The 12,814-nt window shown below is 52.7% G+C and overlaps 2 protein-coding genes across 2 annotated transcripts; one reads left to right on the top strand and one right to left on the bottom strand.

Annotated features, from left to right (window-relative positions):
• Positions 1–1,824: 1,824 nt before the first annotated feature.
• Positions 1,825–6,937, top strand: TGME49_320020 (transporter, major facilitator family protein). Its single transcript, XM_002369828.2, has one exon. The coding sequence runs from the start codon at positions 3,136–3,138 to the stop codon at positions 4,900–4,902; it is 1,767 nt and encodes a 588-aa protein (XP_002369869.1). The 5' UTR covers positions 1,825–3,135; the 3' UTR covers positions 4,903–6,937.
• Positions 6,938–7,898: 961 nt separating this feature from the next.
• On the bottom strand, positions 7,899–11,585 carry TGME49_320030 (hypothetical protein). The gene has a single exon (XM_002369829.2). The coding sequence runs from the start codon at positions 10,736–10,738 to the stop codon at positions 8,480–8,482; it is 2,259 nt and encodes a 752-aa protein (XP_002369870.1). The 5' UTR covers positions 10,739–11,585; the 3' UTR covers positions 7,899–8,479.
• Between the last annotated feature and the right edge of the window lie 1,229 nt (positions 11,586–12,814).

Below are 12,814 nucleotides of genomic sequence, written 5' to 3'. Positions count from 1 at the left end.
GCAAAGAAAATTCGTGTCAGGCTCAACCTAGGAATGGGTCCACACCGCCAAGGGTTTCGCTGCGATGGCGGAACGCCGCCGTGTCCACCCACTTCCGTCTGTTTTCTGCTCAGCAAGCATGTGACACACGCATTCTTTGGGTCTGTCTTTCTTTACTCGTATTCTTTGTGAAAGGGGCCATGTCTTTGCAGTTTTTTAGAAGGAAGGATGGAGACAGGTCTTACATGCACACGCTCCCTGCATGCTTAATGTTAATCGAAACTAAGCCCATGTTTGAGGTACAGGCAATCGAGTTCCCCATGGTTGCTGTTTACCACACCCCTCACTCGACTGCGTAAGAGAGCTAAAAGTGTTGAATTTCAATATCGAGCAACATTAAGACTACTTTACATCGGTTTTGCATGTGCTACGCGTCAAATGAGATCCGGAGTCACCAAATTCCGCCTGATTGCTGCACATGACACCGCCCCACCTGACCGCAGAAGAACGCTAAAAGTGGTGAATGTTTTCAATACCGTACGGCATTAAACTTACTGATGTCGGTTACGCTCTAGACTTAATATATGGATTACTGTTACAGCGCATATTAATACTTAGAGGAAACGCGTACTTAGATGCCAGAATGCAGAAATCCCAAAATTACCGAAGGGTGAGCTGCTCTTCTCACTCCGTTGATACGGATTCTGTCTCTCGCTCTGCTGAAGGAGGAAATCTCCGAGCGTTTCTTCACTACACAAGACACATGGAAGTCCAACTGCGGCATTCTCCGAGCAAGAGATTGCGATGTTCTTGTCTTGGAGAGGCGACAAGTTGGAAGAAGTGGAAACAGAGGCCGAGGAGCAGCTTTTTCGCTGGCGACTTGCGTTTGACGTCTTCACTCCAGGCGGCCCCGGCTGCAGAAGCCTAATGTGAATTGGAGAAAAGGTAGATGAGATGCAGTAATATGGTAACACGTGATGTAAACTCGGCAAGAGGTGGGTACGCAAGTGTTGTAGTTTGGTGACTTTGTTAGACCAACCTCCATTTTTTCCTCGTCAGGTCCTGTGGGACCTGTTTTAGGTGCAGAAAAAGTTCTTGTCGTTGACAAGAAAGAAAACCGTCTTTTCTTAGCTCTGTCTATTTGCTTGCTTTTATTACAGCGGAAATGCCGTGCTACACATTCCCAACTGTGATGGTTTCTGATTGGCTTTTCGCGGACTACGCGAGACAGTCGGATTCGCAACTGCCATTGAATCCCAAGTTTCCCCATCTGTTACGGAGTTCCTCAGGTATCGGTGTCCTCAGTCTGACTGGCAAGAAACGGGACACTGGGAACGGTGCTCCATGAGCCGACACAGCTGGATTGTTGCAAAGTGTTTTCTGCTCTCTCCTGCCTTCTAACAGGAAATCGTGGGCAGGGTGTTGGTGAGTGTTCTATGCAGCACAAACTAGAGCGTGTTCGGTTCCGTCAACCTGTCGTCTACGCCAGGAGAGTTCAACAGATGATGGTAAAAGGTTTCCCGCTGGGGCGTTGGGTCATAATCCCGCCAAGGAACCAGCCATTCCCCCCTCGCTTGTAAAATATCTCAATCTTTGCAGAGTCAAGGGGGTTTTGAATTTCATTGCTTCCCACACACGCGCCGGCAGTCGGGAAGCGTGGCTAGAGACTTCAGCGTTGTTTAGTACTCTATTTCCGTCAATGCCAAACGACGAGCAGCTCTGCACGACAGCGGCGCTGCGCGCTCTCAAAGGTTTTCCGCCGGGAAAACTCGTCCGTTTTTGACGACGGCAACCTCTGACGCTCGTACCAACATCACCTCGTCGGAGGTCAGCAATAGGTTGCCTGCAAGAATTCATTAGCATGAGTGGTTACTCCCTACGGTGACTTCCCGTACGATTCAGCTCTTTTCGTTGACGTGTCCCTGTACCATTGCGTCTCAGTTCTTGCACCTGTGCACAATGGTGGAAGGCGACTGCGACAGCAACCAGCCTTCTCTGTATCTGCTCGTTTTTTCTGGAATATTGGTTCTGCCATACTACGCATAGTGGACGACGAGTGCGATGGTAACAAGACTTGAATTCTACGTAGTCGTTTTTTTCTGAAAGCCCTACTCTTTGTACGAAACGCCAGCGTCCATGTCTCAAACTCCCATAGCTTCCTGTGAGATGCACTATGTTTTCACCAGATGCAGCGAAGGTGGTCCTACGCGAACCTCGTGTCTCTTCGAGAATTTTGGTTTATGCACGAGACTGCTGCTAACTCGGTGACACGTCGTCGAAACGTAGTCGCTTCTGGAAGAGCACGGGAGATTGCCCGAGATCACTATTTTTCAAATATCGTGCGTCGTCGTGGCATAAAGCAGCTTGTTGTGTTCAAGAGCCAGTTGTGCTAGTTTCTGTTTTCGTCACTTGGTGGTTTGCTCGTCTCTTGCGGTGACCTTGTCTGGTGGGTGTTCTGTTTATCCAGTTGATGATGCCGAGACATCATTCGCATTGGTAGGTGTTTCTCGCGGTTGCGCAACCGATGTTCCCCGCGGACTGGCGTGCGACTCTCTCAACGGCGACTCCGTTGCGTTTCGTCGGTGGCAAAGCTTGCGGGGCCACGGAGAACTAAAAAACCGAAAAAAAAACAGCTTCTGTGTTTGCCTTGCGTGCTTTCCCCTTGAGGAAGATGGAAAATAGCTGGCAGCCCTAAACGGTTTGACTGTCGGAGTTGCCGGTTTTTGTGTTTCCGTGGACAAGATCGGCCGGGGCCTGCCGTTCTTGTAAATTCATTCCCTCCTGTCTTTTCACCACATCGAGACAGTTGTTACACCAGAAAAATAGCGGGTAAGAGTGTCTGATTCACAAAACGCAAAGTGCAAGCCGATTGAACCTTTCCGGGCGACTAGCAGCACTCTACTGTGTCCGTCGTTGTGGGGAGGTTCATTTCCGCTTGCTGCCACTTTTTGCAGTCGCAAGCGCCGAAAGTTCGAGGCGTTTTTGACTTTCTGTCCGTCACTTCTCCGCATTGGGGGTTTCCTTTTGACCGCTGCGCCATTGTCTGAACGGCGTGGGCACTTTCTCTGCGTTGTCTGCGCCCCTTTTTTTCTCGCTTGTCTACGCCGTCCTCTTTTCTCCAGATCCCCTGGAAGTTCTGCCCAAGCACTGTCCAAGATGGCGGCTGCTCAGGAAACCGCAATGGTGGTTCCGAATGGAAGCGGCCTGGAGCTGCAGAACAGGAGCAGCGTTTCTCCGAACTCCGCCGTAGACACGGCGCCGCTTGCTGGCAGTTCTCAAGGGTCACGTCCGGCCACGGCCGTCGACGGAGTTGTGCCTAACAAGCAAGGAGTAGCGAAACCGGCGTCGCCGCAGGGAAAACAGATTCCGATTCCTTGCGGCCTCAATCGGTACGTCCTCGCGTTCCTGTTCTGCATTGTTGTTCTCATGAAGGGTTGCACGTACTGGGGCTGGAACGGCATGCAAGACATGCTCTACAAGTCGGGAGCGTACTCGTGGGAGTGCTCTGTGGACTCTGCGGGTGCCGGAGTGATCGTCATCGGCGACATCGAGTACCCGGACTGTCCAGGAAGGAAGAACATGATTAACAACTTGTACACGGCTACCTTCTCCGCACACTTCATCTCCTCAGCCATTTCGGGAGTCTTGCTCGACGCCGCAGGCCCTAAGATCTGCATGCTCAGCGCCATCGCAGTCGAGGCTGCCGGCTGGCTGCTGATTGGCTTCTCGTCGGAGAGCTTCCAGGGGTACTATGCGGGCGGGGTGTTTCTGGGGGTCGCCGCGGACCCGGGGTACCTGCCCCTGCTCTCCATGGCGAATCTGTTTCCAGGCAACCAGTCGTTCATCATGGCCGTGCTCGGTTCGCTGCGTTCGATTTCTTTCGCGGTCCCCGTCGTCATGTCCGCCATCTACCAGGGCGACGGCTTCGGCGAGAACGACTTCTGGAAGATCGTCGTCTTCTACGTGGCAGTCTGCCTGGGCCTCGCGACCTGCATCAGTCTGTTCACGGTTCCCATGCATGTCTTCAAGCCTCAGTCAGAGTTGGTGCAGGAGGCCGCGAGCGACGAGAAACAAGACGACGACAGTCCTAAGCGGCGTACCTCGTACACAGGCCCGATGCTGCCGGCGGGCGCGGACGTCGCCTCCGAGCTGAAGGAAATGTGTCACGACCTCTCTGAGGAGGCACCGGGCCGTCCACACGAAGCGGAGTCTGCTGGCTCGAAGACGCCCGAGACGGCGGCCGGGTCCTTCGTGGCGACGCTGAAGTCCAAGGAGTTCCTGCTCATCGTGCCTTGCTTCGTGATTGCGCTTCTGCGTGCGGAATTCTACACCAAGAGCAACAAAGAGCAGCTGCAGGTGTCGACGACGTCGAACGTCTACCAGATGTTCAGTGTCCTGAATATCATGTCCTTCCTGCCAGGACCGGTCTTTGGGAAGATGGCGGACAAGTTCGGCATCCTGCCGGTGATTACCATTTTGAACGGATGCGGCATCCTTCTGTATATCTTCGTCATGCCCAACGTCATTGCATGCAAAGCGATCTCGACGGTGATCTACTTCATCTACTGCTCTTTCGTCCTCAGCAACCTGTACTGCTACGTGGCCATCAACTTCCCGTCGGAGTATTTTGGCAAGCTCACGGGACTCGCCTCCCTCATTGGCGGGGTCTTCTCCCTTACGAGTATTGGCTGGTACAAACTGTCTTCCGAGACCCTCATCGACCTGGAGCCGTACAACTTCTTGCCGGCAGACGGCGTGATGGTCTTCTTAGGCATCGTCAACTGCTTCATCATCCTCGCCATGTTTCGCGAGGCGAAAAAGAAGCGAGAGGCGGCCAACGACCGCAGTAGCCTGCTAGACGTGTCAGGAAAAGAGCCAGCGGACGAAGACCCGCGTGCACCGAGTCCAGAGGTCGCTGTGTAGAGCGCGTACTGTGTGTGGTGTGTCGAAAGCCCTCAACGCACAGAGTCGAAAAAAGCGACACGAGGATACAGCATCACAGGAGTCTAGGGACCGAGAATGATTCGATTTTTTTGCCGGTGTCGCGATAGGAACGAGAGGAGTCAGCTGGCTGCTCAGACAGCCCGTGAAAAAAACATCTCAGTAACAGAGGGGTGTGTTCACACACATGTACATTTTCGACGCGGATGTCGCGTCGGACAAAGGTGTTGCGTCAAAACGGTAAAACGATGCTTTGCTGTCTTTGGCTCATTTGAAACAGTGGGTGGTATTAGAGTTGTTTCGCGACTCCCCCTCAGGGCTCTCTAGAAACGTACGGTGCTGTCGTGGCGCAGACACACGTACGCTCCATGTAGACATGCGGTGTGACAGGCTGGAGAGAATCCCATCACTCTTGTGAAGGTTCTCCCCGGGATACACTCGGCTCCGTTTCCTGTTTTTCTCCCGTCGTGCTGAACGTTGCGGCTCTTGAGAGTCCTCACAAAAACACGGTGGGTGGTTAATGTCATTTGCTGTGTTTTGTGGTCCGGTAAACGAGTGGCTAGTGTGCTCAGTACAGATTCAGAATTGAGCTTAGGGAAGCGGGGTACAGTTAGGTCCTCAGTGCGGTGGGGTCCTACGTGCCCGTTCGCATGCATGTAGTTAAGAATACGCTGTTGTCGACGCGTCTTCAGGAACTTGTTGACTTGCTTTTTACTCGAAATCATTTTTAATTGCGTTCATGTTGGAAACGGGCGTGGCCCCCTGGGGGTCGCCGCGGTTTAAGGAATTCTCCCGAGGAAAGGTGTCGCGCGTGTGGCCGCACAGCTCGAGTGTTGTGTGTCGTCTGCTTCGTTGCTGGACCGGAGGAGGTTCGGTTCCAGAAACAGAGGGGCACAGACAGTTGCCGGCGGCCACACAAGTAGGCGAGGCGAATGGTCCAGGGGCAAGGGTGACTTTCGGTTACTTGGTCACGGGGGAAGATGCAGTCTTCGGGCGTGACACAGTGGAACGACACACACACACACGCACATGCAAAACCGCTCGTGTTCACGGGCGCAACGCTTCGTCTCTTGGGCGCTGTTTATCACTCTGCAAAACTCTCGTTGCTCAACCAGCGTGTGATAACAAGAATTCCCAACGAGCGGGACCGAGAGATTTCGAGCGTGCAGACCCTCGTCCGGCACCGAGAAGCTCGTGTTCTTGAACCAGATGGCCCCCTCATAAACGTCCTTTATTTTTGTTCTGGCAGTCTTCCCTGGGAGGCGCAGGAGGTCTGACTGTTTTGCTTGTCTTCTGCGTGCGTTTTGGTCATTTGAAAAGCATGGCAACATGAGTAACGAGTGTTACGTTTGTGGCTTCGACAGCCATACCTGCAGTAGCGTCTTGGCCTTTTGTACTCGTATTAGGCATGCAATTTGCAGTTGAGCGGTGTAATCGTATCGCAGAGAAGTGCGAGCGTTGGCCCGTTGTGCAAGACCACCCACTCACTGCAGTCGAAAGTTCCTCCGAAGTGATCAGTTCCGAATACTCTTCAGTTCGTTGTGTCTTCGAAATAGTCGATGACCCTGTCGGATGGCAGTGTGAAACGTAATCCAGCAGCGTGTGGGTCGTGGCAGCGTCTTGTTTCAGTTCCAGGCAGCGCTAACTTCTGCACGCGTGCCTGTGGACAGTTTGCATGGGCAAGTTGTGTGGGAGGAATGCCTCTGTTTGTGGCACGCTCTGTGGTGCATCTCGCCGTCACGCACGTGTACATATTCTCCAAAACGTTGACGGACGTTTTTTTTTGACACTGAAACAACTTACACCGCGGCAACCTGAGAACAGACACGAATCCGTGTTGGAAGTTTCTGTAGCGTCACTTGCGAAGCTGTGGAGCTGAAGGCTGTCTGTGTCTGTGGTAAGGATAAGGGATGCCGAGTGGCGGAACACGGGCATTGAACTCCGAAGCGAACCTCTTGACGAGTAGGTCGCTTTGAAAGGCACAAAGTAGTGAACAATAAAACGGTGCCACTCGATCTGAGAGACTAAACAGATGAAGACGAGCAGAACTGCATTATGTATCGTGTAGCGCATTATGCAGATCTGAATTACTCATAAATACACCCGCTGTACCTCCTCAAGTACACAGAACAAATCCACGGCGGCAAACCGTAGCAAAGTGCGACGTGATGCGCAGTAGTAAGGAAGATTCACCCTGTGAAGGCTCCGGAAATGATGGTCGAATACCCTGTCACAGCACGCATTTACATGACAGGTTGCGTGGTTGCGCAGTAAACGGCATGAGAAACTCACGAGAAGTCTAAATCAGATGACAAGTACATATTTGTCATTTCTTTGCATTATTGTGAATTCAGTGATCTCAAAGAATGAGAGCTTTCCCCACAGGGAATCGGTGGCGTTTAGATAGAAGCATTAAAGCGGGAGTGACGCAGTGCCACACTATCTGAGACGTCCAGTGGTAATGCAAGTTAGCGTAGATGATGCGTGCTGCGAAACGGAAGACCTCTGAAAACGGTCAGACGTCTGCTTCCTGAGTGAAGCCTGTGTGGAAAGGTACCGGTGTTGTGCTGTTAGTGTCAGTCCGGTTGTTACGCAATAAACGGAAAAGTCGAAAAGTATGTGCCCTCGACCCATTTTCATGCGGGCTCACTAGTCACGTGTGAAGTTATAATACTAGTGTGCATGACGCTGAGCAACCTCTACCGGAAATCCACGTTTTACCAACGTTTCTGAGGCTGCGTAACTTCACGCTGTTAGCGGATACACATACCGCGTTTCCTTTTATGCTTGCATTTGGAACTTTTCAATCAATATGCGCTTCTGTCTGTCTTCCTCAATTGTCTATATGTAAGGGAAAACCGCGACATAAGCTGGTCGAATTCTGCTATGACTTTGTAATACAGAGGGGTGAGATATGTGTGACGATGTGCCCCGTCACCACCCTGAACCAGAAAATGCAGACTAGTCTCAAACTTTCAGAGATCAACATTTGCGTTGGGGTGGGCGACTATTCGCTTGCTGTTTGTTCAAGACTAGCTGCCCGGACAGGGAGCAAGTGTAGACCTGAACTTCAACAAAGTGTTTGACAAAAAACCTATACAACGTTTTCCGGTGGAATAAGCACAGTTACACCACCGAAACATCAGGAACAGAATTCATGTACAAAAGCTCTGGAACACCTCACGGGCTCTTCCCTCTACATTTGTCTCGTGTCAAAAAGGCACTTCACGAACTTCTACAATGCGGGCTTGACCCGCCGATTGAAAAATAGACTGTTGAGCGCGAGTCGCAAAACGGAAGTAGAACTTCGAACGCAAAAACGCACGAACCAATAATGCAGTTTCAACCGCTAAGGTGCTTCTCCCGTGAACGGTCTCTCCTGTTCGTACGCATCTTATTCTAATGATAATTATTGTGACGCTCGCCAAGAAAAGTGCGCCGCCACTGCAGACTTTGAGGTAGTCTAAAACGCTGAGTCGCACATCCAGGCTGTTTGAAGTCACGGAAGCATGTCTGCACTCCTGCCACGCCACGCCTATGTGGTGACCTCCTAGTCCACCTACTTCGCTTTTTCACTTCTGATGGGAACGGCTGGAAATGGACCAATGGGGTAGACTGGAGACACAACCGCAGGTGGGGGAAAACTCGGAGCGGGACCGATACACACAAGCTGACCTGGAGTGAGGATCCCCTGGATCAACTGTGGGTGTCCGATCAAAGGATTCGCGATTTGATACACAGGGGGCGCTCCGCCCATCACTCGCTGATCGGTAGCCCTAGTTGGAAAAGCACTTGGCGGTCCGCTTCCACCTGCATCCGCATTTCTAGCTAGTTCCTCTTCGAGTCCTACATCTCCTGTAGAATCGCAAAAGGTCACTTGGGATTGGCTGCGGCGCTGCAGCGACGCGCGGGTTGGCCCTCCCGTGTTCTTGAGAATGGAGCGCCTTTCACCTCTATCGCCGACGGGCGATACGCTGCGACTACGGTATTGTGTGCTCTCTGCTCCTTTACGTGGTGGTGTGATGATGATCTCCGCTTCGATTGGTGTCTTTTGATGGGAGCTCAAACACGCAGATACTGCACCTGGTTTCGGATGTCCAGACACAGGTAGCCGCTGCATGTGAGGGGGTCCAGGAGCTACGGACGCTCGAGTTTGGTATACTGGCAGCCCGGACTGGAACGGTGCGCGAAATAACTCGGATCGCTTCATGGCCGGAGTCATGGGGGATCCCGTTTCCAATGTAGTTCCCGCCTTCCGCCATTGCTGCCCTGCCGGAGGTCGCGCGCTAAGACCTGGCAAGCGGTTTCCTCCCGTGTTGCCCGAAGTATAAAAGGCAGAAGGCGCAGCTGGGACGAGTACTGGCTGAGAAGCTTCCCGTCTCTGGCTGTGGACGGCTGCAGGCCGTGCTAGACTACGAGCGGAGTTGGTCGGCGTGCAGCACATCGACAAGTAGCCACAGTAATTGTTCTGTGTAGGGCGGGGTGTACTTTGAGCAGGCAAGTGGGTAGGCATTGGGAGGACAAAAGGTACGCCAGGAGCCGCGAAAGAAGGATGACGTTGCGCTCCATTGAGATGCTGTGTGAACCGGCCGGAATCCCAGCACATTTCCTGGGAACTGTCATAGCCACTAGGAGTAAGAGGCAACTGACTGCCAATCCTTTCTTGACGGTCCACCAAGCCTTCTTTGCAGGGATTTCTTGTCTGTGTCACCTGGCTAGGAGTTGGTGTCGTGTTCGTCTGCAGGTGAGGCTTCTGCTGGGTCGTCGCCGGAACGGCTTGTGCCTGAGACGGCATCAACAGGACTGGCGACCCCACCGAAGGCGTGACAACGACTGCCGGGCCAGCTGTCTGTGAACGCCATTGTCCTTGAACAGGGACCAACGGGACACCTGTGGAAGCAGGGGGCGGCGAGACGGCTTTCGCCGGCGTGTTCGGGGCTTGGGAGACCGGCGGGGCTTTTGTGACCTCTTCACGATCTCCGTCCTTGAAGACAGACTCCTCCGACTCACTGGAGGAGCTTTCGGACGGGGGCGGCGCGGGACGGCGCCGCGTTTTCTTCTTGATAACAAGAGAGCCACTACGCGCGCGAAGAAAAATCGGATGTTTCGCGCTGAGAAACCGGGATATTGTTGGTAGCTCGTACTGCCTCGTGTAAGTCATGCCTGTGTCCTGCAACATTCCCTTGTGCATGGTTTCGTAGCCTGGACCGTCAACCCCGTAGGTCAAGTAGTGCCGCACGTACTCTGGAGTCCGAGAGCGGCCGATGCTCACTGTCTGGTAGCCGCTCCTCCCTCGATCGCTGACGCTCCCGGAGATCCGTCTCTCACCACGGCTCTTGCTCCACGACATCTGCCCTTCACGACCTGCAGATCGTCGGACAGGCGGGCAACTCGTGCTCCGCCAGTGTGCGTGACCACGAGGTGTCTGTGGCGTAGGCGGTGTCCATTCGAAAGGACGGGTCACTTTCGGACGTTCCACTGCATCGCGAGCATGGTGCCAAAGTCTGCGCACGAGTCGACCATCTTCGCGAGGAACGGGGTTGAAATCCGCGGGGGTGACAGCGAGAGGTTGCCGAACAATGGGAATCCGGTCGAGTGGTGGCCGGCATGTCTGCTCAATCGCGAGTTTCTCCAGCGCCTTCTCTTTCTCGAAGCGGGAGAAGGCGCGGTGCTGGTGACACTTTCGAGTGCAAATAACGGTCTCACCCGACGAGCCCGAGTCGGTCGTGTCGGTGCTGCTGTCACGACTTCTCCACAACCTGCCCTTGTGGGCGCGGCGCGGCGTACGGTGGCAGAAGCCACTAGATTCGTGCTTCATTTTACTGAGGTAGAACTAGCGATTGCAGTCCTTTTCTGCGAGCGAAACCCCGTGCAGAGACGCCACCAAAGTGTTGCCTTTTGAGCTACCGTCTGTATGATGACGATGCTGCCTCGAAGAGCCAATAGGGGACGTGCGGCGCTGGTCGAGCTGAGACACGCCTCACGCGAGGCGCCGCGTCTGTGAACGCGAAACAGACGAGATTCGACTACAACTGTATCTTCAGATTTGATCCATGAAGTTTGTGCTTTGATCGAAACACTTGTTCCAGCGACTGATAGAAGTCACCGGAACCGCGAGGTGGGGCAGGGCAGGTCCGGTGGCACCTGCTGCGCGGCTCACACTACCAGTCTTAGCGTCGTTCATATCAGACAAGCGGGGTTCTCTTGCTGCTTTCTAGCAGAAAATCCTCGAGTATATAGGAAAGGAAAACAAGACACGTCCCAGTTCAATGTTGCGTCTCTCTTAAGAGCCGTCTGCAAGTGAAAGCGTGACCCAGCGCCATGACTGAGAACGAGTATCACTCATCGCGCCACTCAAGGGTCGCTCGTAAAAAGACAGAGAAGGCACTTCTGCAATAACGGCGATTCAGCCAGTAGTTGTACTTTCTACTCGCACGAATGAACAGTGCCGGGAGGACAGACACGGACAGGAAAAACTACCGATTTTCAATGTAAACTGGTCGATGCTCCTCAACCTGCGTGACGGGCAGCGTTGCATTCTTGTTGATCGTCCAGAAACAGCAAGCGAGCTATTGCTCTGACTGCTGCGAGAAACGGCTGTCGCAGAATATCCGAAAACTATGATCGTCGAAGACACAACGGAACAGGCCGTTTCTAGCTTAAAGGACTTTTCACTAAAGAGAAAGCCTCAAACTGGATATAAAATCGATCAAATCCACTGAAAGAGTTGCTTGAATCGCAAAGAAAGATGGCAGGAAGTCGGCATGCTTTATTGCAGATGTCGGCAGCAAGACGACAGCTAGCGCCTGTTGCAACGGGTCGCTGATTCGTTGAAGTAATGAACTGAGGGACGCGTGAGCAAACATCAAGATCCAAGAAACTTTACTTGGACCGTGATTTTGTTTCCATGCTTGATAAAATCCATAAGAAACAACTTAGGGTGGGTTCGTGGAATACCCGTTGTCTGGGCGACAAGATGGGGTGACTTTACACGACGAAGCGGACAGCAAAACGACTCGTGCCTCTCGACCTAAATATCCCAGTCATGCAGGGTTCGTAGAAAAACATCAGAAAATCCAGACACAACGATACCTATGTGTATGAGAGTATAAATGGAAGTGAATGTCTGTGTATGGCGCCGTGCGTGTCTGTAACGTCGAGACCTTTAGGCACTACATCCGGAACGCCAGAGAAGAACATATCTTCGAAATCATCGTCACCCACATCGGCCGGTTGAAAATCCGTCAAACCCTTTTGTTTTTTTGTGGAGATGGAGGGTCCATGCCTGTGTTACGTTGTTTGGTATGTTTTGCAGGTAGTTACTGGCCTCACTGTGTCAATAGACAATGACTCAGCTGTTGAAAATCGCCGATCCATCTGCAGTTCAAAACATATTTCCTACCCATGTAGACAAAAAGAGGCAACTGCCTGCAACAGAAGCGACTGCAATCGGATAAGCAATCGCTGCGTACGAGCACTCTTGTACAAGAAAGGGAGCGTGGATCAACTTCAGGACCGGGTTGCTGTAAAAGAAAGATCACACCTCTTGCCGCTACGTGTTTCTCAGAAGCCAGAAGTTCCCGGAGGCAACATTTACCCCACATAGTGCAAATAATCAAAACTGTACTCTTCTGGACGAACCACACGAAAGACCCTCATTTCCGCGGGATCGAAATGTACCAAATCTTGAGAGACAGAAGTCTGCCTAGCTTTTGCCCCGCAGACGACGAGAGCTGGCCGCCTGCATCCCTTTCGGCGACAGTTGCTCCAAATTTGAACATTTTCTTTGTCTTTATTCTGTCCGATGCCAGTGGAGCTGGCATCTCAGCGCGGAGGCGTTTCAGAGTCGCAAATCATGCTTCAGCTCCGCAAGTGATTGCCCAAGCGAGTGACC

Source organism: Toxoplasma gondii, chromosome IV, assembly GCF_000006565.2.
Source record: "Toxoplasma gondii ME49 chromosome IV, whole genome shotgun sequence".
Lineage (NCBI taxonomy): Eukaryota > Apicomplexa > Conoidasida > Eucoccidiorida > Sarcocystidae > Toxoplasma > Toxoplasma gondii.
This window is presented reverse-complemented; position numbering and strand designations above follow the sequence as displayed.